The sequence below is a fragment of the Zerene cesonia genome, chromosome 20 (genome assembly GCF_012273895.1).
Source record: "Zerene cesonia ecotype Mississippi chromosome 20, Zerene_cesonia_1.1, whole genome shotgun sequence".
NCBI lineage: Eukaryota > Metazoa > Arthropoda > Insecta > Lepidoptera > Pieridae > Zerene > Zerene cesonia.
In genome coordinates this window covers 3,215,487-3,243,033 of record NC_052121.1, presented here as the reverse complement: position 1 = coordinate 3,243,033, position 27,547 = coordinate 3,215,487, and the positions used below count along the sequence as shown (strand labels likewise).

The 27,547-nt window shown below is 32.7% G+C and overlaps 3 protein-coding genes and 1 non-coding gene across 4 annotated transcripts in view; all 4 read left to right on the top strand.

The window, feature by feature from the left end:
• The window catches only part of LOC119835352 (adenosine receptor A2b), a 37,358-nt gene extending 16,478 nt beyond the window's left edge, over positions 1-20,880 (top strand). Inside the window, exons 2-3 of the mRNA XM_038360115.1 lie at positions 16,570-16,781; positions 19,974-20,880. Of these exons, the coding sequence (XP_038216043.1) occupies positions 16,570-16,781; positions 19,974-20,654 (893 nt within the window). The 3' untranslated portion in view covers positions 20,655-20,880. The remainder of the gene's footprint in view (positions 1-16,569; positions 16,782-19,973) is intronic.
• Positions 2,290-2,363, top strand: Trnai-aau. Its single transcript has one exon. It is a non-coding gene; the product is annotated as a tRNA-Ile (tRNA).
• On the top strand, positions 9,044-10,536 carry LOC119835354. Its single transcript, XM_038360116.1, has one exon. It carries the CDS (start codon positions 9,132-9,134, stop codon positions 10,329-10,331), a length of 1,200 nt encoding a protein of 399 aa, XP_038216044.1. The 5' UTR covers positions 9,044-9,131; the 3' UTR covers positions 10,332-10,536.
• Positions 20,881-23,161: 2,281 nt separating the features above from the next.
• On the top strand, positions 23,162-26,001 carry LOC119835103 (odorant receptor 30a-like). The gene is made up of 4 exons (XM_038359735.1): positions 23,162-23,303; positions 23,775-23,943; positions 24,577-24,791; positions 25,358-26,001. Exons 1-4 carry the CDS (start codon positions 23,162-23,164, stop codon positions 25,999-26,001), a joined length of 1,170 nt encoding a protein of 389 aa, XP_038215663.1.
• Positions 26,002-27,547: the final 1,546 nt, after the last annotated feature.

The window sequence follows — 27,547 nt, the reverse complement described above, 5'->3', positions numbered from 1 at the left end:
AGTGAGTATCTACTAAAAACAGTTATTGTGTTTGGTTACCATCTGCTGCATCGAAGTTTGTAACATGCTTCACAGTTCTCCCCAGCTCTCCGTAACATATGCCTTTTATTAATATATAGCTACGTAAAAGTTTTATCTTGAGACATTCACTGTCACTGACGCAAAATGTATAAAAGACTTGCGTCGTTCTACTGCCCCAAATTTCATTTAACACACGTCATGTCGCCAGATTCGATAAATTCATATAACAGAAAACAATCAGCCTACTTATGGTTTCATTTATATCTACATTAACAAATGCATAAAAACACATTGTTACATAGATATGCGTGCTATAACTATAAAAGATAAAAAATATGCATTTTAAAAGCATTTATAAATTATTTCAAATCAAATAAATAATTCTAAGATATACAAGTGCTTCCGCGTCACTATATTATTTCCAGGCATTTATGGGATGTCGCTAAATTGTAAATTATATTGTGACATTTTTATATCCTGAGAACTCCTGAATTGAGTGCCAAAGGCTATAAATAATAACTATGCTACTAATAATACTGGACTAGTGGTATGTACTCTGTACAACGTGTTCTGAATTTTAATGATGGCTCAAAAATAACATTTCCATTTTCGCTTTTGGACCAGTAATAGTATAATTAAAAAAACTGTTAAAAAAATAAACGATATGCATAGCTTTTATGTATAAATGCCATACATTGGTGCATACAACCAGCATAGATGAACTCGTTACGCGCAGAAAAGCAACAGAAACTATAAATAACTCTTGTGGTTATCATAAAGTCCCTTGAGAAATGGTGCGGCTTAATATCGTTATCTTAACTTGAGGACGACATCCAATAGCATTCAGTGGACAGCTACGACGTTATCATAGGCTGAAATCCAATTGGTTTCAACAAAATACACTGGCAATTGTAGTAATTCACGGATAAAACTACGTTTCTAATTGGCGGGAAAATATTGCTTTGAATTTGGAATTGGTTCAAAACACGCTTTTCGGTATTTAAATAAGTGGAAAACTTTGACAACATTTTATCTTTATTGGTTCAACTGTGACTTTGTTTGTACAAAAACATGTATCTTTTGTTATATGGTAGAAGTAGACGTTAAAGTTATTATCGTTATGAAATTAGTTTCAAACCTACTTCAATAAATGGAGGTGGTTATCAATTCGAGTGTATGTATTTTTTGTGTTTGATTTCTCATAACTTTTTATTGGGTGAACTGATTTATTTTTGAAACCTGGTGAGACTCATGTGGTCCATTTATTTCCAGTCATATTTAATTGGTTTAGTTTTGACAATTTGAAGGCAGTTCAGTTTTTTGTTAAAAAATAATTATTATGAATTAAATGTATATTGCGTCAAACAGCAAGCACTCAATGTATTTGTAATGACTATAGAATTCTTCTACCTAAACGTATAAAACATTCAGTCTTGGTATGAAAAGAGGGTCGGAAAAAAGCATTAAAGTGGGTTGTAACATTTACTTCCGGCTCCTTGGAACATTCCCTTCTTTAATTTATATGCGAATTGCGAATCCTTTTGACCTTGTGTCCTTTCACGGTCACGAGCTTTTATTACGTCACACAATGCGCGAAAAAAGGCGTATTAAACTAAGTAACAGGGGGAGAAGATTGTGACTAATTTTCCTTGACGCTAATAAAAGTGTATGTCCACAAAAGGGTGGGTTTTATTAGAATTTCTACGGATATATATTAGGGAGGATCAAAATATCATAGGGTAAGAAATAACAATGCTCTGATGAATTGATTTATGGTTTTAAATTGATGTATTGGAACATAGTCGAACATTCAATAGTTTTAAGAGCTATTGTCAAATTAACATTGTCTACTTTATAATAAAGAAGTGAAAAAACATTTTGCTCTCTTGAGCATTACAATGATTTAAAACTCCGAAAATGACACGATAAAATAGTGCAAAAAGAAAATTTCAAACCGACATAAAACGTTTTTTTATATATTTTCTCGTGATTCTTTTCTTTCTTACCCTTTCCTGAACTATTATGATTGCATCAAAACCGAAATCATCAAAATCGATATCTTAGCCATTCTTCAGTTTTAGCGAAACTAACTAACAGCAATCGATTTTTATACGTTTGTAGATACCAATAGATAAAGAGAGTATCGGGAAAGTATCAGTGCTTTTATTACTGGGCTTTAATTTATCAAATATTTATTGCTCTATCCTATTATCATATAATAATATGTATTTGTGTGAATTATGTGAGATTTTAGCTCTTATATACTACGGCCCATTAGCTCAGTTGGTTAGAGCGTCGTGCTAATAACGCGAAGGTCGCGGGTTCGATCCCCTCATGGGCCATAGATTTATTTTTATATTTCAATCTGTAATATTATACCGTTTCACTGCGCTGCGCTCGGTTTAACTATAAATGAAGTACTGGTGAATGAAAATTTCAAAATCTATTAAACAGTTTTTATATTATCCATTTCAAAATAAGAAAGAAAATTAAAGCAAACATTTATGATAATAGAGTGCAACTTGAAGTGTGTAATATGTCTTCGATTTACCAAATTGCCAAAAAATGCTAGTCAAGTCGCTGTCTGTTTTAATTCTTTTATTTTTTTGCTATAAACAGCGGCCAGCGACGTTTTATTTCGAAGACAACACTGGAGAAATGTTTCCTAGTGTCCTTTAAATATAATTCTATTTGGATGTAAACTGACATAAGTACCTATGAAATAAAAAAAGCCTTTGTTTCCTTACATCGATAACATTTAATAATGTACGGTATTCGCCTATAAGGTAATCGACTCACGTCCACGTGTCTGATTCCGTTGGGTGTATATTCCTGGAGGTGAAATGTCTTGTAATTGATATTTTACTAAGTGGGTACTACACGTGAAAGAATCTCTTACCAATACAGAAAAGTTATGTGCTATTGACCATTGTATTATAATTAGGTAAAGATGCTTATGAACAAAGAATTAGACTAGTAATAAAGATGACCTGATTTTAATAGTAAATGTCCGTTTCGGTCCCTTGCAATATGCTTTGTATATTTATTCTGTCTAGTTGACAGCCAGCTGTTGCCGAAGGCACAGTACCATAGAAAATATAATACTATAGACCGAACAAAATATAAGTCAACAATAATATAATATTTGATTGAAATTTGACAAGGCTCGTAGTGTATAGATAAGAGGCTTTTATTTTCTTGAATGCCCATTGTCACGACCAGGAGTAATAGTGTGAAATGTGCACGTGTGGGTGGATTCCATTACGATATATCAAGTAATATAACCTATTTATAAATTAACAATACCTTTTAATAAAATGCATTTCACAGTGGCAGCCGACAGCAGTGAACTTGAAGCAATCGAGGGCATTTAATTATTTCCCTGACAGTGACATTTTAACGAGTGTATGGGGACTAATGGAGTAATTACTAATTAGACACGTTTATGTAAATGCTACTATGTAGATTTCGATACATAGTTATATATTAATTGCAATAAATATACGATATTGATTGCGGATATGCTGATTCAGGGTTTTTGCTCATCATCATAATTATATACACTTGGAAATTTATTGCGTTTGAGCAGAGAAGAGTTGTTTGTATATTATTAGATACCTATTACCTTACGTATACATATGAATAGAATTAAGCTGAGACTTTTGGCTTTCTTGTTAACCACCAATGGAAATCGATATGTGGATTTCTCTTTCATTCTGAGCTGACCTGGGTGGAATATTATATGGCTATAAATTTTGATACAAAACTAGCCATATAATTTTTTTTACTGAAACCCAGGTCAGCCAATATTCTAAATAGCAAGGGGACAGTCACTGAACGCTTTTATAACGAGCTTTGACTTGAAGTTGCTTTATATTAAAAAGTATCTTTATTCTTTCATCTATCTGTAACATCTATTTATATACTACTTCAAATAGATGTGTACTGAAGAGCTATAATAACGTCTATTCTTTAAAATATTCAAACCTTTCATATTATACTAATAATGTTGTTGCTAGAACTCTGTAAAAAATCACGCTTCAAGGAAACTGTGAATAATCTAATAATTTGTTGAAATAACTAAAATCTGCAAATTATTAAATACAACAATGTTATAGTATTTGCCAATTTATACACGTGGGTGTCGTCGTGTTACGGTTAAACTTGAATTGCTCCATATTTAAAACTTATCGGGAAGTAGTTATATTTATGTTATTAGTTGATTGAGATTAAATCAGATATTTAAATTATTTGGATGCATACGACAATTTCAATATAATTTAATGTTTATTTTGGGATGTCTGGCCTGTGTTATGTATCATTATTGATACCTACTTGCGAACTTGCTTACGTTCTACCAAGTCATTTATAATTGTCACTTTCTATGTAGAAACATATATGTATATGTATACGAAAAAAAAAATCGATGGACTTTATGAATTATTAACTACATCAATCATGTCATTTAAGTATTTGATATAAATCTTTGTGGTTTCTCTCATTAATTCTAAAAACTTGAACGTTTGTGTTGCTTTGATGTAAAGCAGTCAACTGTGATTAGGATTTAAAAATAAAAAAATCAATAACGGTACTAAATTGAGCATCATAAGTAAAGTGAGAGACTCTAGTCTTAGACACATTTAATACATATGCCAATTTTGAAACCGATACAAAACTCCAGTATTTGATACTAATACCACTGATAACTAAATAATTACCATATAACTAACACTACCTTATACTATTTTCGTAAGTTTAACCGTAACAAACGTTCGTCTACAGACGACAGATTGGCCAGAATTACTTACGTGAGGCAAATACGACGTAACGTACTTATTGTTTGCATTGGCTTCCTTGCGAGTTGATCTGATACCATTTTAATTCGAAACGAAATTAAGGATTAGTCGTGACATGGAATATCTTTTACTTACACATTCAAAAGGAAATTAATTTTCCGAAAACGGAGTTCTGGATTTGAGATATTCGATAACTAGTTTATTTCTAGGTTATGTGTATATTAATGGGATAAAAATTTGACAACCTTTACAAATAACTTCTAATATAATTCCGGAATAAAAATATTGCCCTTTCGTGAGTGCCCACGAACTTACTCTGTAGCAAATATCAACCTTAGTGACCGCGTAATTCCTGCAATTAGCGCGTTCAAGCGTATGATGATGAACGATATAGGTAATCAAGTAAAATAATCGTCTTTCATTTTTAAAATGATTCAATACTTCTATCTTTTCTTATGTAAATGAGTAGTAAGAATATCGACAGAAGTTTTAAATTATAATAAAGTCAACTTAGCTAGATGCGATAGATACCTCTACGAGGATAATAATTTTTGCTTAATCTACCGACGTGGTATTATTTCAGGAAAAATAAGATAAGTACCTACAGTACAACGTTAGGCATCTTATGTAATGAATGAAGCAGTCATTTTGCATGAGTCATAATATATAATTGAAATAATTTAACCGGTATCAGTCAGTTCTTAGAACATAATGGTTTTTCAAAGCTAAGTATCTTATAATTAATATTTATACAAAGATCATATCCATCAACAACAAAACAAATTAATGTTGACACTAAAAATGTGTAAATATGCTGATTCAAATATATAGAATTATTATCAACTTAAAATAAACTGGATCAATGACATTTATTATATTTATAACTTCACCTACCTAATGATATTACGATGATTATACAATAAGGTTTGCATATATTTGCATACCTCTAGACTGTGTAAAAAGTATAAAAATATACACCTTAAAAAATTACAAATTACATAAATTTAAACAATTCTGAGTTTTATTTATATTTAATTTTATTTACATTATTTTATTCTTATTCTTAGTATCAATTATGATGAATTGTGGAATAAATGTAGTTCTATGCATATGTGAATAAACTGTTAATACAACGAAAAATACAATCCTATACAATGTAACCAAAAGGTGAATTAGACATGGGCCAGTAATTTTCATTTACAGCTGTATTGTTTTTGTAGACAATGTAGATAATATTCCATTGTAATTTTTAGTACTTATACCTTAAATATATCTTTATACCTTATGACGAATATATTATCTATAGTTTTACTTATTATGTACAAGTGATAAATATACCGTAAAAATAGCAATGGATTTTAACACAGGCTTTTTAAAATATTAAGAATATTTGCAATTATATTTGCATAATTCCACATTGGATAACTTATAACTTTTTTTTTTGTATTAAGACCTTCATAATTGTTCACTAAAAGTTGTTTAAGGAAGCAAAATAACGGAATCGTTCATGTATAAAATTGATTTATTGCGCAAACTTACGAAATAAACTTATAGAATCTCACTTTGTTAATAAATAGATAATACTTACAACGACAATTTTTCTATAAAACAAGGAACATGATAGCAATTAACATGATTACAGGCAATTTTGTTTGTAGGTTACGTAATGATGCACTGGTCGTCATACGGCTATTAATGAAATATAGTATTTTATCACAATCCACTTTATAATTCGTCTCTGCTTCTCTACTGTACATTATAAGCCTACAATACGCGTCTCGACTTACATATAAACGCATACGCGTAATGGGATCCAAAACAGTGGTTATCTTCCAATCTATCACACTTTCCTTTTGATTGTTCACTTTTGGGCCAATATCTTCTTGTGGCCTTGGTTCTTCGCTCCATAAACTGACATCGACATCATCTTCACTCATTTTTCTAGTGTTATAGTCGTGTATGTGGTTCCTTAGAAATGATTGTGCTATATAGCAGTAAATGGCTACTGTTTCAATGAGCTCAACGTCCTCTATCCTCAGCCAGCATTGTTCGGAGCGCTCGTTGCGGAAGGGCAATTGGAGAGGTACTGGCAGCACAAGATACGGCTTATTATCAACTTTGCTTTCGGCGTTGGCTAGCAAAATGTTTGTAAATAATAACGTGAATAACATTTTAACTGTGCAGTTGTGCCGACGTCATTATAGTAACTAACCGATTGTCATGGACTAAATGTTGTCGCGGTAAAAGGTACCTAGTGCAGAATAGTGCGTTGCCTTCGCGAGTTTTAAATGATTATTGCCTCAATTTACTGCCTATTGTTCAACAATGTTATTAAAGAAGGCAAGTCAATAACATACACTTATTTTAATTAATAAATGATACGTTGTGTGTTCAAGGTTTGTTGGGCATAAATTAAAATAACAAAATGCACAGATTATCGATTGTAGTGATGGAGGTACATTTTTATTTTATATTAATGTATTTGCAATATGTTTGTTTTGGTAGTGTGTATAATAAAGTGATCTTCTTTTTATTAATAAGATTTATGTACTATGAACTTTTACGAAAACTTACGAAAAGTAATATGAACCTTATAAAAATGTCACCCTTTCGGCATAATAGAAATAAAAATTAGTTTTTCATATAAATTTTTGTTTCAAATACATCAAAAAGCCCTTGGTGATTTTTTTTATTTTTAACAAGTAAATATTTTATCGGTGTTCTGTAGTTTAAGATACCAACGTGAATATCTACAAGATATGTATTTATGAGGTTTTTTATTATTCTTATAAAAATTAATACGCATTCTTTATAACACGCTTTTATTGGTTTCACCTGTATGTTTATAACTAATCCCTTTTGATTCTTAAATTAACACTTAACGGACAGATTTAATTCAAATTTTCTACTACAAGGATCGGTGACAATTCAATAATTGCATGAGTTTATCCTCTGATTAGGTAATATGATATGATCCTCGTGGCTATCATTTAATACTAAGATCAATTTTCGTCGATTGTATACTCTATAAGATATGAGAGCATGTGAGACAATTTAGTTTGGTTTGCTTAGATTTAATGGTGGAATTGATTCTACCGTTAAAGGGTGTCTTTTTTAATTTCTTTAAACTAAGTACCAATATATATGTTTATTATATACATAATATACACTAAGTAGGTGAATTACAAGTGTCCAGTGGGTATTATAGATACCTACGCCAAATGATAAAAATTAAAAAAAAAAAAAAAATTCAATGATATTTCTATGAATCCAGCCATACACCTATAACCATATACCTATAGGAGACCAACGTAAAATCGTAGTATATTGAGTTTCGTTTAGTGAGTGGTGGATCCAGAGGCCCGTATCCTTTTCCATTTCCAGTTCATTTCATTATTCCCTTAATTAATCATTTCCTTATCCCTTTGCATTTAAGTTGGCAATTTGTTTTCGCAGACAAATAACCTCTACAAATGTTCATGGGCAGTTCTGGTCGCTTATCATAAGACGCTCCACCAGATTCTTTGCCAAGTATCTTCGTGTATAAATTGGTTTAATTTTAAGAAATAGTAAGTGCCCGCTCGATATTCAACAGTTGAACTTCAAAATGATACCGTTCACCGTTCTTGTGTAACAGGTGTGTGGAACACGACTTTCTTTTTTATAACTATAAGGAATATATTAGGATAAGGAATATTAAAGAATGTTTAAAAATTGATTTTCTATAAAACTCTATAAAATAAATTATTAGTCTGACTAATAATCGTTGTTATTTCAATATGGACTTCAGTCAGACATGGATACAGTCACGGATAATAATATATACTAATATTTTAGTATAATTTATGACCATTGCTCCAGTTTGGTGTAAACGCCATCTGTAAAATTTATAATGCATTAGTCTTACTTGCTGACAAATTTGCTGTATGTTACGATAGATGGCGTTGTTTTTAATGTACGTAGGAATATTAACTTTAGGTGTTTATCTATGTGAAAATCAAGGTATATCAATGAATAACAGAATTAAAATCAACTACTTTTAGTAAAAACTGAAATTACAAAAGAGACAAATTTTCATTTAAGTAAATGTCTCTGTCGAGTCTTTGTCGTATGACTCCTAAACCGTGGTGTTGGTATAAGAAAGTGCTCTAATGTTGGTAGAACTGTCATATGACGCTATATTCAGAATGTTTACTTTCATTGTGTTTTGCTAATTTTGAAGCTATACAGAGCTTACTTCAGTTGATTGCGCGCGAGTGACAGTGTTGAACGTGGGAATAGATTCGTTGTGAATAAAATTATATTTTAGAAAATATGCAGAGGTCTTTTTATGGATTGCTCTTTGCAATCCTAGTGCTATCTTTAACTGGTCCGTTAGAATCTAAACGAACTTTCGGTGGTGGAAGACATAGCTATCCTAAATCTGGTGGCCTCTCGGGTAGTGGGGGCAGTCATTCGTATCCACATTCAGGCGGTTTGTCTGGCGGCAGTCATGGTTATCCATCGTCGGGTGGTGCTCATGGATATCCGTCTGGTGGACAATCTGGAGGTGGGCACGGGTATCCTTCCTCAGGAGGTAGTCATGGATACCCATCATCCGGTGGCAGCCATACATATCCACAATCCGGCGGATCTCATGGATATCCACCTGGTAAAGGACTATCAGGCAATTCCCCAGGCACCGGAGCAGGTCATACTACTAATGTGCATTATCATTACAATTACAATCCTCCACAGCAAATTAGGTATACTCCAGTTCACGGAGGTGCACCTGTAAGCTATCCCGTCTATCGAGGTTCACCACCAAATTACGTGTACCAATACAAAGACTCCGGTAGTAAATACGGTACGCTGTTGGCTGGGCTTGCGCTACTCAACCTTGGAACACTTGCCGCCGGCACTTACGCACTCAGTAAAACTCATTCCTCAAACAATTATACGCCCCGGCCTGGCGAGATTTGCAAATTCGGTGTTAAAAAAGACAACGGCGATTACGAGGAAACTAAAATCGACTGCAATTTGATAACTAGTTTCATATTCGAAGAGGAAGCTAAGACCCAAAGTGCGGGAGGCACAAACACGACAGTTATTACAACGGTGACCAATGTAACAACTGTGAATGGTCCAGCAACAGACTCTCCGCCACCAGCTCCGAAACAGTTATACGAAATGTTGCCCAATGGTACGTTAGTTCCTGTAAATGTGACTAACGAAGCCCCAGCGAATGCTACGAGTAATGCGTCGAATAATACAATGACGTCATCAGTGACGATCACTACGACGAATACGACAGTCACTAATGCACTTGATGTAAAGGGAAAGCCCGTTGATGTCACGCCGGGAATGCAATGCTATGTAATAAGACACAGCCCAACATCGAATATGAAGCGAGCCGTACCTTGTAAACTTTTGCAAACATATGCCGATCAATCACTTAAGAAGAACTCGGCGTCTAAAAATATGCCGGCTTTAACGATGTTGACTGTAATTGTAGGAATGTTAGTGTTTCAATAGATCTTAATTATGTGATGCTTAAAGACAACGTTTCTAAGGCGTCTTATGATTAACTGTAAGACTTAATTGTCTATTATATATAAATAACACGATTGTATTATTTTCTTTGTGAATGTTATCTATGTTCCAAAATTTATTGGTATTATAATATAAATAGTATCCGTCCGCGAATACTTCGACAGCTACAGATGTAACGAAAACATATTGTGTTATGTCTCAACATTATTTATATCTATTTTTTATAATAAGAGCTCAGTTAGAATTAATAAAATGCCCTTGAACGCAACCTCTTTAAATTAATAAAATATTTTATACTCTCGAACAGATTGGGTTTTCTGGAGTTTCAAGAGACATTGTATTGTATTATTTCATTTGTGATATTTTGATAAAGTTTTTATTCATTAAAGTTGTGTTACTAAAGCTATTGTTTTATTAATTTTATAGTTGTACAGTTATTTTTGGTCTATAGATATTAGTTAATTAAAAATTAATTTAGATAAGCTAATTGTAAATGGGTTGTCAGTACTCGGACCGCAATATCATTAACACTGCATCTATCGTCTACTACATTAATGATGTATCGTTTTAATGTGTATCTGTACCTCTGTAGATCTTCACTCAATGTTCAAAATATCCAGATATAATATTTATTATCCAGTTATTTTCTGCTTGATGTAACGCATATAAATATGTATAAATCATACTCAAAAACTCAATAACACAAAAATTATAAAACAAAGGATTGTGATTGCTTGAGCATAATTCGTCACATAATAAAAACTGAAGTATTCGAAAATTATAGTTTGACATGCGACAAACTTCAATATTGCTTTGATAAGTTCGTAATTATGAAGAACACGCAGTCATACTTTCCTTGTTCCTATTGACAAAGTCGATCGATAATAATTGATCCCATGCAATATATGAATAGGTTATACTTGTATTAAAATTCCAGGCTTGAAACCGGATGTCAGTTGAAAACTTAAACATTACTAGCTGCGCCCCGCGGTTTCACCCGCGTAAGTCCACATCCCGTAGGAATATCTTGATAAAAAGTTGCCTATATGTTATTCCAGTTGTCTAGCTATCTACGTACCAAATTTCATTGCATTCGGTTCAGTAGTTTTTGTGTAATAGAGTAACAAACACACATCCTTACAAACTTTCGCATTTATAATATTTGTAGGATACATTATATTTATATATACAGAAAAGTACAGTTGGTTTAGTACAGTATTATGCTGTCTATGTTTTAGGTAAGAAAACTAAACAAATGTAGTCAAATATAATCTTTCGTATGCATTAGATTCACTATTCAGTGTAGGTACCTAATAATACCTAAATAGTTCTAAAATTCATGAGACTTTCTTATGAAGATAAGTGATCGTTTAAAGATACTAGCAATATCGGTAAAATGGTTTACTAAGGATTGATGGTTATAAAAATAAATGTTCCCACAGAACCAGCTCCGAACTCGACGTCGAATACAGCGTTGGAATCTTTATACAAAGAGAGAATTTGTTAGTTTGTGACTATCTTATATAATATATCGCCATAAAAAAAATCCACGTTATTCCCATCATTTTAGGCTACATTTTGCAGTAGCTGCAAAAACCATTGACGATATACAAATAAAATGTTCTACATATTTGTAGTACTATCTATCATTACCTTAAAAAATATCTGTTCTTATCCATACACATTACTTTGTATTCAAGGATGTTTCAGTAGGTGCGGATTACTTTTTAATGGTTTTTTTCAGAAGATGTTAAGATATTTAACAAAACTATACCTAAAAATAAAATGCGCGAGCTGCTACGCCACGACCGCACCTCGAGGCTCGAATGGTATTTATATATGTAATAAATTATTTTTCTATTATGGTTGTAATTTTTAATTTTGATTTTGGTTTTTGAATTTGAACACTGTTACTGTGATAAAAACTACTTTTTACCGTGGTAAAACTTCTTCCGATGGGGATTTATTTATTTTATTTTTGTGTCGGTGTAATTCTCGGTCTTTTTAGTAGCATAGGTAAACTAGGTAGGTACTTATACATATTCTCTGGGTTTAATAGATGGCGTTTTCAAACGCATATTTTATAGCTTCTTTTTAAAAACAACGAACATGCAATTGTAATCAGTTGATGTGGCATTGATATCTAATATTAAGACCGTCTAATAGTCGGTGATGTGTAAAGCGCTTTATTTAGAAACAAAATATTTAAAATTAATTGGCCTTATTTATTTTTCTCTTTTTAAGTTTTTAATCAAGGTAATTATCCATTAACGTAGCGATGTGAGTTGAATACCGATGATCTCATATTGTAATATTATAAGTTTAAATTCTTAAACAAGACGGATTGTCATTATAATGTCATCTGTATGTGGTAGTCGAGCACGCTTCGGCACGAATTGGGCCAGCTCGCACCGGGGAAGTACCACACCCCCACAGAAGACCGGCGTGAAATAGCATTCTGCTGTGTTTCGTTCGGTGAGTGGGGCAGCCGGAGGCCCATATCCTTTTCCTTACCCTTCCCAGTTCTTTCCTTTATTCCTATCGCCAATCCTTTCTAAATCCCTTCCCGAAAAGTCGGCAATCCATTTGTAGAGGTGTAAGTTCTGCAATGGACCTTATGTCTCTCCAAATTTTCATGGGCGGTGGTAGCGCTTACCATCAGGCGTCCCACCAACTCCATTGCCGACTGTATCATAAAAAAAAAAAAATTATAATCCTTTACAACAAAGAGCTTTTAACATAAAACACTATTTAAATTTTTTAACCAAATCGATCTTTATTATACCTTTGGACCATTGACCTTTGCGTGGTAATTTTAAGTATTTTACTGTAAAACAAGTAAATAACATACAGGTTCATTGTTATTATTGCTAGAAAGGTACGGCTTTCGTTTATCTGATATAGTTCAGTGACTTCACAAACTCACAGTAGGTAATTGTTCTCCTTTATCGATCTTTTACAATTGTTGCTCACTTATAATATAACGCAATAAAAACCTGTTTTTATTGTTATTAGTGAACTATGAATCTTAGAGGTTGATGTATCCTTTAATTATTCTAACTATATAAGCATTATTGGAGTTATAAATTTTATCTGAACTCAAGAGTCAATAAAAAAGCAAACATGTCGATTATCGAATTGAAGCATTTCAAACGTTATGTAATTTTGTGTATTAGTTACGTGTAATGACGTTATTGTTATATGGTTATGGAGATGGCTATGAAATGAAAAATATAACTTGCCTCTTTTGTTATTTGTTCGCGAAACTGTGATTGTATAGAATACATTAATTGAATATTTTTAATTTGTGTTATAAATTTAGGATTCATTCGCGCTGCAGGATTCTGTTAATTGTTTATCGTAATAATTCAGTTTATACAATTATGTGGTTGCATACATTAAATCAATTAGAAGTTTTGTGAGATGCGAGATCATTTTTTTTCTAAGCTTAAAATTTTTCTTATGACCTATATCACTTTTTTTATATAGTCGGTCTGTTTCTAATCAATCTAAAAAGCCGGCCAAGTGTGAGCTGGACTGTCGCTGGCGAAGAGTGCCGTAGTATCATTTAAAAGCAGCAGACTATACATATAAAGTATAAGTGGAGATTAACAAATTTTCAATGATCGAAATAAGTTTGTGTCTCATAGTGCTTGTATGAACTACAAAGTTACGTTATACGGTTTTTGAAAAAGTGCTATATCACAAAAACTGTCAATCGTATCTTGTTTGAACCAAATCGTCGAAAGTTTTCCTTGACATCTACAACATATGTTTTATCTAGGTTTCACTATCTCAGATTAGATGGATGGCCGGCTCGACACACATCAGCCCATTTACTCTTGCTTGAATAGAAAACTAAGACTAGCATTAATATACCTTATTCTATTATAACTCACTAGCTTTTGACCGCGGCTTCGCACGCGTTATATTCGTAGTAGTTTAACAGATGTTATTATACATATGAATATTCCTCTTGAATCATTCTATCTTTCAATAAATCCCATCAAAATCCGTTGTGTAATTTTAAAGATCGAAGCATCCATACAAACAGGGTCATACGCGGGAAGCGACATTGTTTTTGCTATGTAGTGATTCTATACTCCTTATTAGTATCCTTATAGCTCGAGTATTTAAATATTCTTGGATTAATCCAAACACATGAGGTAATTATTAATATTATTTACCGGTAGCATAAAATAATAGGTAAGGAATATGTGAAGAGATGAGTGTGATGAGTGAATCTTTGTAAGGTTACGAATAGTTGCATACAACTAGCCATAGCTAGTTTTATGATTTTCCTAGTTCGCGTCACGTTCAAGGGATTACCCACGTGTATAGTATTTATAGTATCTGTGCCAACGTATATTCTTTTTATATATGCTTTTCTAGGCAGTTGAAGAGTTTTTATGATTTGACACAGTATTATCTGAATTAAAGAATGAAAAAAGAATAAATGGATTTCATTTATAATAATGGCTCAAGTCTTGAGGAAACACACTTGATTACATTGTTTGATGTACATTGGCAAAATTTAGAATAAGTTATAACTTAGAACTCATAAATACATGAAAACTTTTCAGTAATTCAACCGAAAATAAATGTGCCTACTTAATATCTGGATGAAATCGATGTCAATTTATATATAAAGCTACGTCATAATAAGGTAACACGATTTATAACAATTGTTAATTAAATATCGTAAAAGTAAATGAATAAGCAGGTCCTGTCCGCCTTGAAAAATGTAAATATTGATATAACAAAATAAGGCGCATCAATGACGTAGTTCTACGTGTTTAAATGACTACGAAATTTAAACAGCTGAAAAATTTAGAAATGAAAGACTTTTAAACGGAATTTAAACACGTTTCGTACACTTTACAGCGAGCGTGGTCACAAGTCTTCCCGTTGGGTTACTAATATTAATAAGTCTTTAATTTCTAAATGTATAATACTCGCGTAAAATAAAACACAAGAAAATACTAATCTGAAACATTAAAATTATATGTCTATTATGACAGTCTTGGTACTTACGTTGGAATATTTTCAATGGTTTCCTATTTTAAAACAATTTCTATTACTTTACTATTACTACAAATTTTATATTTATTCCGCCGTGGAGTACATAGGCTCTGTCATTAAACTATTTGACACATTTGAAGTGTTTAAGACTGTACCTGTTTATATCACTTTGCAAGTAATATAAAAATAAGTAAAAACAAAATGTTTTTATTACTTATGTACATACTCTAGGTGTTATCTGACCAGAAATTGACAAACGATTTATATTTTCTAATCAATTAGGTAAACATTACAGTTATCAATATTATCAACATGGTTTACATGTATAATTATCGAAGGGCTTGAAAACTATTCTTATTAGCTCACTTAGAAATGTTAGCATAGGTAATACAGTATTATGTTATCTGTGGTATAGGAGGTATATGATATTAAGATGACACATTTGTATATCCTATGACAAAAAGTACCTTCTTACAAATCTTATCACTCTTCCGGGATGTGTATTCATAATTGTTCTTATCTTGTGTTACAATTATTCAATTTATAAAATAATTAATTACAATTTTGGATATAAAACAGCGAATTATCCCTATGCTATAATAAGACAAAATTAATATCGTCACGCGCTTGGATTTCAGATGATTTTCGACGTGTTTTCGATAATAAATTCGGAAATGTACTTTTAATTTGATTTAACTTTCAATAATTGAAGAGAAAATAATCTTTCTGCTGTTAAACTTATAATACACTAGCTGCACCCGGCAAACGCTGTTCTGCCTTACTCTGATTATTTAGGGGGATGAAAAATAGATGTTGTCCGATTCTCATAGATACCGGATAAGCACAAAAAATTTCATCAAAATCCGTCAAGTCGTTTCGGAGGAGTATGGCAACGAAAACTGTGACACGAGAATTTTATATATTAAGATTATGTTTCCATTTATCTAATTTTTTCAAAACCTCAATTGTTACCCAGATTTAAAGGTTATACCTCCAGTATTATCAGCAGCTGTAACTTATCTTACCAAAATTTCATGCAAAAAACACTATGGGTTAGAGATATAGTTCTTAAAATAAAAGTAAATAAATAATAGTTATAAGTACATGTATAGTATTAGTAACACAAATAAAAACATTGTGGGCTGCTTATTCCGCCTGAATTTATCATTTTTTTTTTTTATGCTGTATTTATTTCCAGCAATAATCTCGGTGTGCTGGGTGGCCGGCGCCGGCGTTGGGTTCCTGCCGCTCCTGGGTTGGCATGCTGCAGTCGGTCCCACACCGAGCTGCTACTTCGTAGAGGTCATGGACTATAATTACCTCCTCTTTTTGTACTTCGCGACCATCGTCACCCCCAGTGTTTTGCTTGCTGCATTCTACGCGCATATTTATCGCGTTGTTGTTAAACAGGTATGTTTTCTGTGGAAGAAATTGAGGACTCATTTTCTATTGAGTCATATGTCATCATCGTCATCATCATCAGCACATATTTATTCCTACTGCAACGACACAGCTCTCCTATCAGGGTTCGTGGTATATTCCACCGCACTGGCCAAGTGCAGGTTAACAAATGTCACATATAGTCAAAGCATTTATTTTGGACATGCTGATTTTGTAAAATTTTTATCTTCACCGTTTCCGTGATGATGCAGATCACGATTAATGTGCAGATAAATTGAAAAGTCGATTTATTTCTTTCACGCTTGTCCGGTTTCGAACCCCCGGCTTTTCGATTGTAGTCCGAGTTCCCAAATGCTGAGCCATCATTGTTCTGTGTGTGTCAAATGTAATTTATATTAGTACTAGCGGTTCGCCCCGACTCCATCCGTGGTACGTTTTTTTCTCTGAATAAAAACCTTCCTAGTGCCCTAATGAAAGAGTTAAAAAAGATAAGCCTAATATGTCGAGCCATTCTCGAGTTTTACGCCTTTACATTTTATTCATATAGATTACTAGCCGACCTGACACTCACAACACAAAAAAGAATGAATAAAGTCGGTCCAGCTGTTCACTCGTGAAGCTGTGACCATCATCAGAGATTCATTTATATCAAATGTAGGTATAGAGATAATATTATATAAATAGCTAGGCGCCCAGGGTTTGATAAAAGGTTTCGAGATCGCCGTTTGAGATATGTAAAAAATCATGATATCACTCGTTATAGCATTATATAGCAAGTAATAATATAAATTATTTTATTACGAAGACAATTTGTGCACAATGCGGAAGTAACGATTTGGTTTATAACTACATAGTATAAAACGAAGTCGCTTTCTCTGTACCTGTGACAATATGTATGTTTAAATCTTTACAAGTGTAACGGATTTTATGAGGTTTTTTTTTGTAAATAGAGTTATTCAAGAGGAAGGTTTATATGCATAACTTCAAACTACTTCGAATTTAACGCGTACAAAGCCGTGGGCACTACGATAACTAATATACAGAAGCGTGTAGTTGATAAAAAATGCTAAATATATTTAAAATGTATCCTTTCATAATACGGATAAACGGTTCTTCAAGTTGTTATACGAGTAGGTACGTTATTCCTTAATAAGCAGATCGGAACAACATTCTTTTAGAATTGAGATAAACAGCGTGTTAAGCTTATCGGTGTACAACAAGACATTGTTTGGAAAATCAAGTGCGATATGGTTATTATTTATATTTCAGGCTGTTATATTCAATCCATTTTAAAAAAGATATATGGATATATTTTAAATATTACAGATATTATATGAGAATAGTAGGTGTATTATACAAAAAAAAGCACACTGCGTAAATAGCGAAATAAGCCTTTAGAATGTACAGTTTTGAAGTCCAATTAATATCGGAAGTCAAATAATAAATCAATTATCTTCCTCAAACAATTCTAGAGTTGTACAGTTATTTTATTAGACAATGAAGTTTTGAAACCGGCTGTGATGAAAAACACAGTAGTAGATAATGAGAATAAAAAATTATGTTTTAGATTTTGGTTTTTCTTTAATTTTAAGTTCAGATTTTTAAGCGACTTCATCAACTCAAATTCCTTTTTTATCCCTTACCGAAGCTCCTTTCGTATCTTTTCTTTTTCCACCAATTTTTTCCAGACTTCCATTTCGTCGCATTTTCGGTTCATAATTTCACTTCGAATTTAGACCGTATTGTAAATACCCAGCTATGAATTTGAAGGATGATTTAATTTTTATTAATATTAACATACTTATTTACTTCTTTTCTATACAGCTCTTTTTATTTACTGCAGTGATTTACAAATTATTTTTACACATATTTTTTTTTACAGATATTAACTATAAAGAAACTAAAGATATGCTTAATTTAGCACATTTATTTAAAAGTAATTTCACTTGAAAAACCTAGAATTTGAGGTTATTGAATCATTCTTAATGAAAATATCGAGATGTAACTTGTTTCATTACTAGCATTACAAAGTTAGACTTATTTTTTTATCCTTCATTGGTTTACACTGGACAGAGTTGAATGTAATTAATTGGTGTCAATCGAGAGATACCCACTGCGTGTTATCATGATAAACAGGTCGTTTTCACACGCCATCTATACAAAAAAATGCAGAACCTAAAAAAACAGTATCTATTCAAGATCGGTAAACAAAAAATCAGGATTATAAATGTGAAATTATTTTATTTTTAATTTTTTACAAATTTGATTTTTAAATATTAACTCAAAATACAAAAAATATTACAAGTAAAGATCAGTAATTATTATAGATATGAATTGGATTCATATTTTCAAATTTTGACATCTATCAATGATTTTTTTTGTAGAAAGTTGTATATTTACGCATGCTTTCACCAACCACGATGTCAACGACCCAAGAAAAATGAATTGCTTTGATTTTGCATGACTGAATTATGTTAGTAGGTACTAATTTACGTGTTCATAAATAAGTATGCTTTTATTAAGTATATATAGTACGTATAGTAATTACCATTTTTATTACTTGCAAATACGAGGTTTTGTATGTATAAGAACTTACGAATTAATAAAATAATTTAAATTATTTTATAGTAAGTATAGACAGACATCTCAAGCTAAGCTAAGCTTGGATTTAAACTCTTTTATAAGCTTCACCTGTATGTTTGAATGTCTGTGTAATACAATAATATCATTTGTTTATTCTGATATCCTAATTAGGATTTCCAGGATTAAATAAATTCCTTACGTTTACTCAGTAAAATAGCCAGTGAGACAATTTAGTTGATGCTATTTTTCAAGTGTGTTTTTAGCATTTTGAGACGAGGTATTTTCAAATTAATAGGTAAAAACATGCTATATATACTACGCTATATAACTTAGTCTATGTACCGTGTAACGGCAGCTATTGTCTCGTGACAAGGTCATATTGGAACAAAATTTTGACCAACGTACGTATGAGGTTCATTGTCGGTATGCCACCGAGATATATTTATGATAGGTACTTTTAAATAGTTTTTGCCGAATCTTCTCGATGCAATTTTTTTACGATAGAAGTAAATACAAATAAATATCTAATCAAAAATGTTATTAAGACGACCTTTAAAACCCTACTTAAATAAAGTTTTGGAGTTATAAATAGCAAGTGATTTTTTATCCTTATTTCAGATGAGTGCAGTGGTGACTGTAGAAGGCGGACAAGGTCGTGCTGGAACTATGCTGCGAGTCCTCGGAGCGGCTCAGAAACGCGAAGTGAAAGCTACACAGAACCTGGCGATTATTGTCTTTTTCTTCATTATCTGTTGGATACCTTTGTACACTATTAATGCCATAAAGGCATTTATGCCTGAGCTAGATATACCAAACCCTCTCACATACTTCTGCATTATTTTCTCCCATTTAAACTCAGCAATTAATCCACTTTTGTATGCATATCATTTAAAAGACTTTAGAGCAGCTTTGAAGGGATTAATTTGTAGTGTCATTGGAAGGGGTGTGCCCATACCAGCTGCCTACAGACCCCCGGCACCCATATACAGACCAGCTTTGGAAAGATGCAACGCGCTGAGAGAGAGACCTCGGGTTTATGTAAATTCTCCAGTGTGGCTTCGACAGAAGGAAGCGGAAAGAGTTGCGTTGGAGGAAAACGCAAACGCGGTTACAACACGTTCTGTGAATGCTGATTTGGAACCGTTTTTAAGTAAAGGCTCGGGCAGTCGTTCGCCGGAGGGGCGGGAAAATCATCTGGGACCTTTTCTTATAGAATCGAATCAGGAATGTCAGAGCCCGTGCCGAAAAGTTGAGAACTTTATCAGGAGGGTCCGCAGCGTCAGCTCGGAACGAAGCTGACAAGAAACAAGCCGGGAACCGGCCTATCGAGTCACGCAATGAAGCTTTAATTTATTTTAGTGGAATTTTGTAAATAGCCAGAGTATTACGTTATTTATATTTATCGAATACTAGATAATATATTTTTAATTTATATTTTGAATGATGTTATTGATATTATTGTGATTGTTGTTGTGCATGCATATGGAAAGTCAATTGCTTGGAATATAAATCTGAGGTAAATGGATATAATTTGTTTGATTTTACCTAGTATGTCATAGTAGAAATATTTTGAAAATTTTAAAATGTATTCTAAAGGAATTATCATCCAAAGGCATCATTTAAATAGTCATTTATTTAAGTTAAAGTTCAAAACAAAAAAAAAAATACATATCAAGATACTCAACTAAATATTAGAAATTTGGATTACTTGGATTACATGTAAAACGTAATAAACACTCACACCCACCTTAGAGTTTAAAATTAATTTATAAATTAATTTTCTCCAATTAAATTGCATTTTACAACAAATACATGAAAAGATTTTATATTGATTTTAATGTAGGTTGCATCATTACAATGAAAATGACCTTAGTATAAAATATGTAGTTCTAGAATATCACGTGACTGAACCGTTCAAGCCGTAAGGACAGTTAGTTATCTTTAATCAATTGATATTATATAGCTGAAATAAGGATTGATCCAGTTTAATTTTGCTTTCTATATACTAATAATTGACATTAAATGATGATAATTTATTCTTATTAAGAATTTTATAAGAAACAACTAGCCATATTCATGGGTACAATATTAAACAGCTCTGCTACCGCCATCTAGTATGTCATAAAATAAACTAAGCCAGCGCCATCTAAGAGCACGTATAGTCATAAACATTATTTACAATCTATCGGAAGATGGCGCCTTCTTTCCTTTTAGACAAATATTATTAAAGAATTTTCATAAATAAAATATTACGTTTTGAATATTTTATGGATCAATCCATCAGAAGTTCTATAATAGTGCCAACCTGTGCCAAAAGTGTATAAATTGTAAATGTCCGTTTTTCTAAATATCATTAGGATGTAGGATTTTTTCGCATCCTTTTTTTTGTGATGAATCTCAATGCTAGCCTGAAGGGCTACTACATCTTAGCACGGGCGCGTGGGTGAACTGAAGGTTCATCCTGGTAGCGACACGCTCAAGGGCGTTCCCCCCTTGTCGGGGACCGCGAACCTCGGCTTGGGCTGTCGCAGGAATGGAGGGGGCCGGAGGGGCCGTACTCGGTCGGGCGGTCACCCGGGTGGGCGCGGGAACGCGGAAAAAGGTTTCGCATCCCCGGATTTTCTTTCCCAATTTGGAACCCTAAAATTGTGTATAATTATCGACTATATTTTTAATATAATATTCGTTGCAAATAACAGTATTTGCTTTCAGGGTGTCACGTTCATAATGATACATCATGGGCGGTTAATTGACGATGAAAAGTGACACTTGTGTGTGCTTTTAATTACATATTTTTTTGCAATTATATTTTGAACTTACTCACTGTGGTTTATATAGAATGTTTGTTTGTTGTAAATAAAATTTAATGTTTTTGCATGTGGTTAAAAAAGTAATAATATCGTAAAAAAAAGTTGAGAGAACGTAGCACATTACTGAAATAATATTATAGCAGATATAAGATATTTATTATGTGCAGTTGAAAAATGTAAAATTTTTTATTATCCTTCTAGTCCTACTTCGTACTAATATTATTATTATTATATAAGAAATGCGAAAGTTTGTAAGGATGTGAGTGTATTTGTGCTCTTTCACGCAAAAACTACTGAACCGATTGCAATGAAATTTGGTACGTAGATAGCTGGACCACTGGAATAACATAAAGGCTACTTTTTATCCCGATATTCCTACTTTTTATTCTTATTATTTCTTGGTGCGCAGCTAGTATTATAATAAAAAGGGACTTCGAATTTAATGATGTAAAGCAGAAATATAAACATGACAAGTGACAACCTATTGTACCAATAACAATGAATTCTACTATAAATAATATGAATCGCAAATTTAGATTTTTTTTTGTTTTTGCTTTGTTTTATGTGCTTATTGGGGGTGTATATACTTTGTTTATTTTTATTTATACACAATTAATACACATAATAAAAAAAACACGTTTAATTAAGCGAAGTATAAAAATAAAAAAGACTATCTACTCACTTCAAAATTACTTCGTAAGATAGCCGTAACATTTGTTTAATAGTAAATTCATTGACCCCAATTAATTCGAAAAGTAAAAATAAAAGTACCATCGAGATATCTATAAGGCTTTTGTTTCCGCTGTGTCCGCCTCATCGCAGAACCGTTATAGGTTGAAGTCCCAATGAAAATAAAATCTCAATAAACAAACTCGCAGGCATTAATATGTTTCAATTAATTACATATTATTGGCATTCGGCGTCTACCACTAGGTTTCCCATTCAATACCATTATTTTTATACCGTGCCCAAGCGCACTGCTTGTTTTATCTCAAAATGGGCCTTTTTCGTTGTTTAAAAGAAGGTTTCTTGGATACTAAATCCCGACTGTACGGGAATCGGGTTGATAATCTGATATGGCTAGTGAACGTCGTGCCGAAATTGGCTGGATTTTCGCTTTATAAAGATAAAATTTTTGGTAAAATCCATTTTTGACTACTTGGATAAGTAACTTGTATTTAAATATGCATAAAAGAATTATTAAAAAGGCCACAAGTCTGTTACATATTCAATGTTTTACTACGATTTTGCTTGATACCCTTACTCACTGGTATGGTCCTTAAGTTTCTTTACATAAGGTATACATCTGATTTTAATACTTAAATATAAACAGCTACTTACCATCTTAATACATATGCCAAAACACACAAAAATATGTATCATATATAATTTGTAATAGATAATATCCGTCATTTATGCAGCATTGGTTCCCAATGGATAACCACTTACTATACTATAAGTACTTAATATTGCAAACGTTTCACTAATTAATATATATTTCGAATAATAAATACGAATAGATTTTGACGAAGTGACCGTGGCGTCTGTTGCTTGTTGGTAATCGGAAATCAGAATATCAAGGTTATATCATTTTCTACTATTGCAATAGCACCCTTCTGGATCGTTCACTTGTCTCTACTTTTTTACGTGTATGGAGTGGGTAGTGTGGTCTACCAAGCGAAGTATGCGGAAGGCGCTGGAGACTTCATCAAGAGCTATGTTAATATCTCCATTTTGGCGCTCACCGTGAATAACAGCTACTGGTTTATAATGAAAAGGCAAGTATAGATTATAAGTGGATAGTGGATCATCATTATAATCATCATCATCAGGCCATATATGCTCCCACTGCTGGTACACAGGCCTCCTACGAGGCCATAATCCACCACGCTGGCCAAGTGCAGGGAGGTAGATGTCGTCGAACTTTTTCACAATGTTTTCCTTCACCGTTTTAAGCAGTAGTGATGTTATCCACATGGGCAGATAAATTGATAAATCAATTTATTTCCTGCACGTTCGCCTGGTCTCGAACCCGGACTTATCGACTTTGAAGTTCGAGGTTCTGACACTGAGCCACGACTACATGCACACTTTGATGGGACATACTTTGATGACATGACCACGGCCTTTCCCCTGGGAGCCGTGGGTGCACATGAGTATTTACCGCATTAAAATTAATAATACAATTGACTTAATAAACCTACAAATAACTTAAAATAAATCATTTATTAATGTATAGTATTAGGATATGTGTAAATTATAATTTTAATCAATTGTTGCCTAAATATTATAAAAAATATTTTAGCATGTTCCATAAAATTATTGAACACAATAAACATTGATAAATGTTGATTAAATAAATTGATTTTATTTACTTACAATTAGTTATGAATATAATCTTATTTTTACAGGCCTTTACTGAAAACTGTTTTAAAGCAAGTAAACGAAAATGATACACTAACCCGAGAAACATTGTGTCTCACGAAAAAGTATGAGAAACTGCTCTCAGTCGTTAAAATAATCGTATTTATTTTCTATGGATTCAATTTAGTGGATGCATTTTTTATATACTTACCTCATCGCGTTGATGTTACTAATGACTACTACTCAATGACGCCCTGTGTTGGTAAGCAGGAAAATGTTTTTAGTTGTTATTTTATACTTTTCTATAAAATCTTTAATATAAGAAGGTATTTATTGGAAATACAAAATTTATGACTAAACGTAGCGTACTTTGCGTAGGTAGCAAAGAGTTTTTCAACCGATTTCAAAAAAGGAGGAAGTTATTTATTCGACTGTATTTTTTGTGTTTTTTATCTCATGACTTTTTAAGAATAAAAAGAATAGAACTATCTCACTTCAAAATTACTACGCTAGATGACCGTGGGTACCTTCAATTTGTTTAATTGTAAATTCATTGACCCCAGTTACTTCAATAAGCAAACATAAAACTGCCACCGATATTCCGACATCCATGTAGGTTTTGTTTCTGTTGTGTCTGCTTATTGAAGCACAATCGTTACATGTTAACTCACCAATTGCGACAATTTGCGAAACTGTAAACGACTACAGTGAGGTAATTAACATATTTTCTAATATCCTCAGATAATGGATTAGGATTAAATAACCCAATTACAATATTCTATTGAAAATCAGTGAATAAAAAACGGTTATATTGTATTGCATTTCTAGGCTTGGAACCCTTAACCGCATCGCCAAACCGGGAAGTATGTCTGACAATACTTTGTGCACAAGAATTTTGTATAATGACAGTAGTTCTGAACTATCAAGCGCTCCTGTTGTTCCTCATCGCTCACACGGCTGTCATGTATCAGATGCTATCAGAGGAGATGTATTTAATGGACATTCCTGAATATGACCAATCTCATAATGATCTGGTTAAACAGAAACTGCCAGGACTCGTCGCTCGCCACGCTTTGACCGTGGACATTACAAACAACTTAAAATCTTTATACAGCGTACCTCTTGGAGTCAACTTTGGTTCGAACGCCGTGTGTATCAGCTTATTTTTCTATTTACCCCTCCAGGAGTGGGTGAAATTTGCGCCGATATTAATATATTGCTTCCTCGTATTCTTTTTGTACTGCTATCTTGGTCAGAAATTGATAAACGCTTCAGAATCGTTTGAGAGATCCGTCTACGCTTGTGGCTGGGAAAAGTTTGACTTGAAGGAGAAAAAGATAGTATACGTTCTGTTATTGGAGGCTCAGAAACCGATTCAGTTGTTAGCAGCCGATATAATACCTGTAAATATTTACACATTCGCAACTACATTGCAAGCCATGTTCAAATTTGTCACTGTAGTAAAATTTTAATAACGTGTCAGTTATAGACATTATAACACTTAGTTTATACTATGTTGTGATATTTGTTTTAGAGAACATAATTATCGTAGAAACTGCATATTCCAAGAGCTAATTATCTTTACACTAATAGTAGCTGCCACAAATGTATTGAAAATTAATAAATTTTTACACATATTGCTGGTTATTTTTTGGTTAATGATGTTGTGTAGCCATAATCAAATAAACTCCACTAGCTGTTCGCCCCGGTTGCACCCGTGGCACATATATAGCTTGTGTCACTCAGCGTAATTACAGCTCTCTTATGGTGTAAGAATTTTTGAAATTGGTCCAGCCGTTCACGCATGGTGGCGTGACCAAGGGAACTGGGGATTCATTTTTAATTATATGTATAGATGGGTAAATTTCAATAGAACTACAAGTACATATCATCACCGTCGCTATAGACCGACATTTCTCAACAACATCTTCATCATTCAGGCAACAATAAAATTTTACCACAGCAATAATGAAAAAGATTTCGAATTTTCGTACATACTAAATCACAATAAATGTCATTTATAATAAAGTATTACAATTCGTATATCTACGACTGGTTATGATGAACAAACACTGTGAATTTTAATCAGTTTCTTTTGGTGCGATGTGATTTTTCGACTGACCTCCAAATACAAGACATTTTTCAATTCAGTCAAATCTATATACCTACCTTATTCCTATCGCATACGCTTATTAGTGCCTAATTGTAAAATGTCTAGTAAAATTGTGAAATCAAAATCTCTAATTTGGTGTTTAACACTGTAACGCTTTCATTTCCCTCGTCGTTACAGCAATTAGTGCTTGAGAAACAAAGGTATAGCTAAACCTATTCAAAGCTATCTGATAAAACACTGATAAAATCTTTGGTGATTGGATGGTATGATTTCGCAACTTGAAACTAACAATACTAATGTAATCGACTTTGACAGTTTAATAAATTCTATTCGTTCCGAAATATATTAGGCAACTAGCAAACCCGGCGAACTCCGTTTCGCCACCAGATGGCTGTATGTGAAAAATTATTTTCCCGCTTTTTTGTTCAAATTTTTCCTGAATTTTCTTTGCTATAAACCTCACGGAGCCCAAGATCTTTCCAACGAATGCAAAACCGTGGAAATCGGTTAATGCGTTCTGGAGTTATAGCGTCAGGAAGGAAAACCCGACTTATTTTTATATAGTAGATTATTTTACTCAAGCAGCTTTACTTATTATATCATTTATGGTTTACTGAAAAAAGGAACTATAAATTTTAATAATAAATATAAACAAATAATATGGGTATCGGAAGAAAAAATATGTCATGAAAAGCTCTATTTAACAGTCTCTTCTTTACACTTTTAATTCTTTTTATGCTGATACTTGCACCATAAAATAAGGTCAATATATTATGCTGATAGAAGATATGTAGGTATAATGTACCTAAGATTATGTTGTATGTTTGACTTGATATACGTTTGAACAACTGGGATGTATTTCGATCAATTTTATGTCGCCAGTTGTCATTACGTATTATATAAAG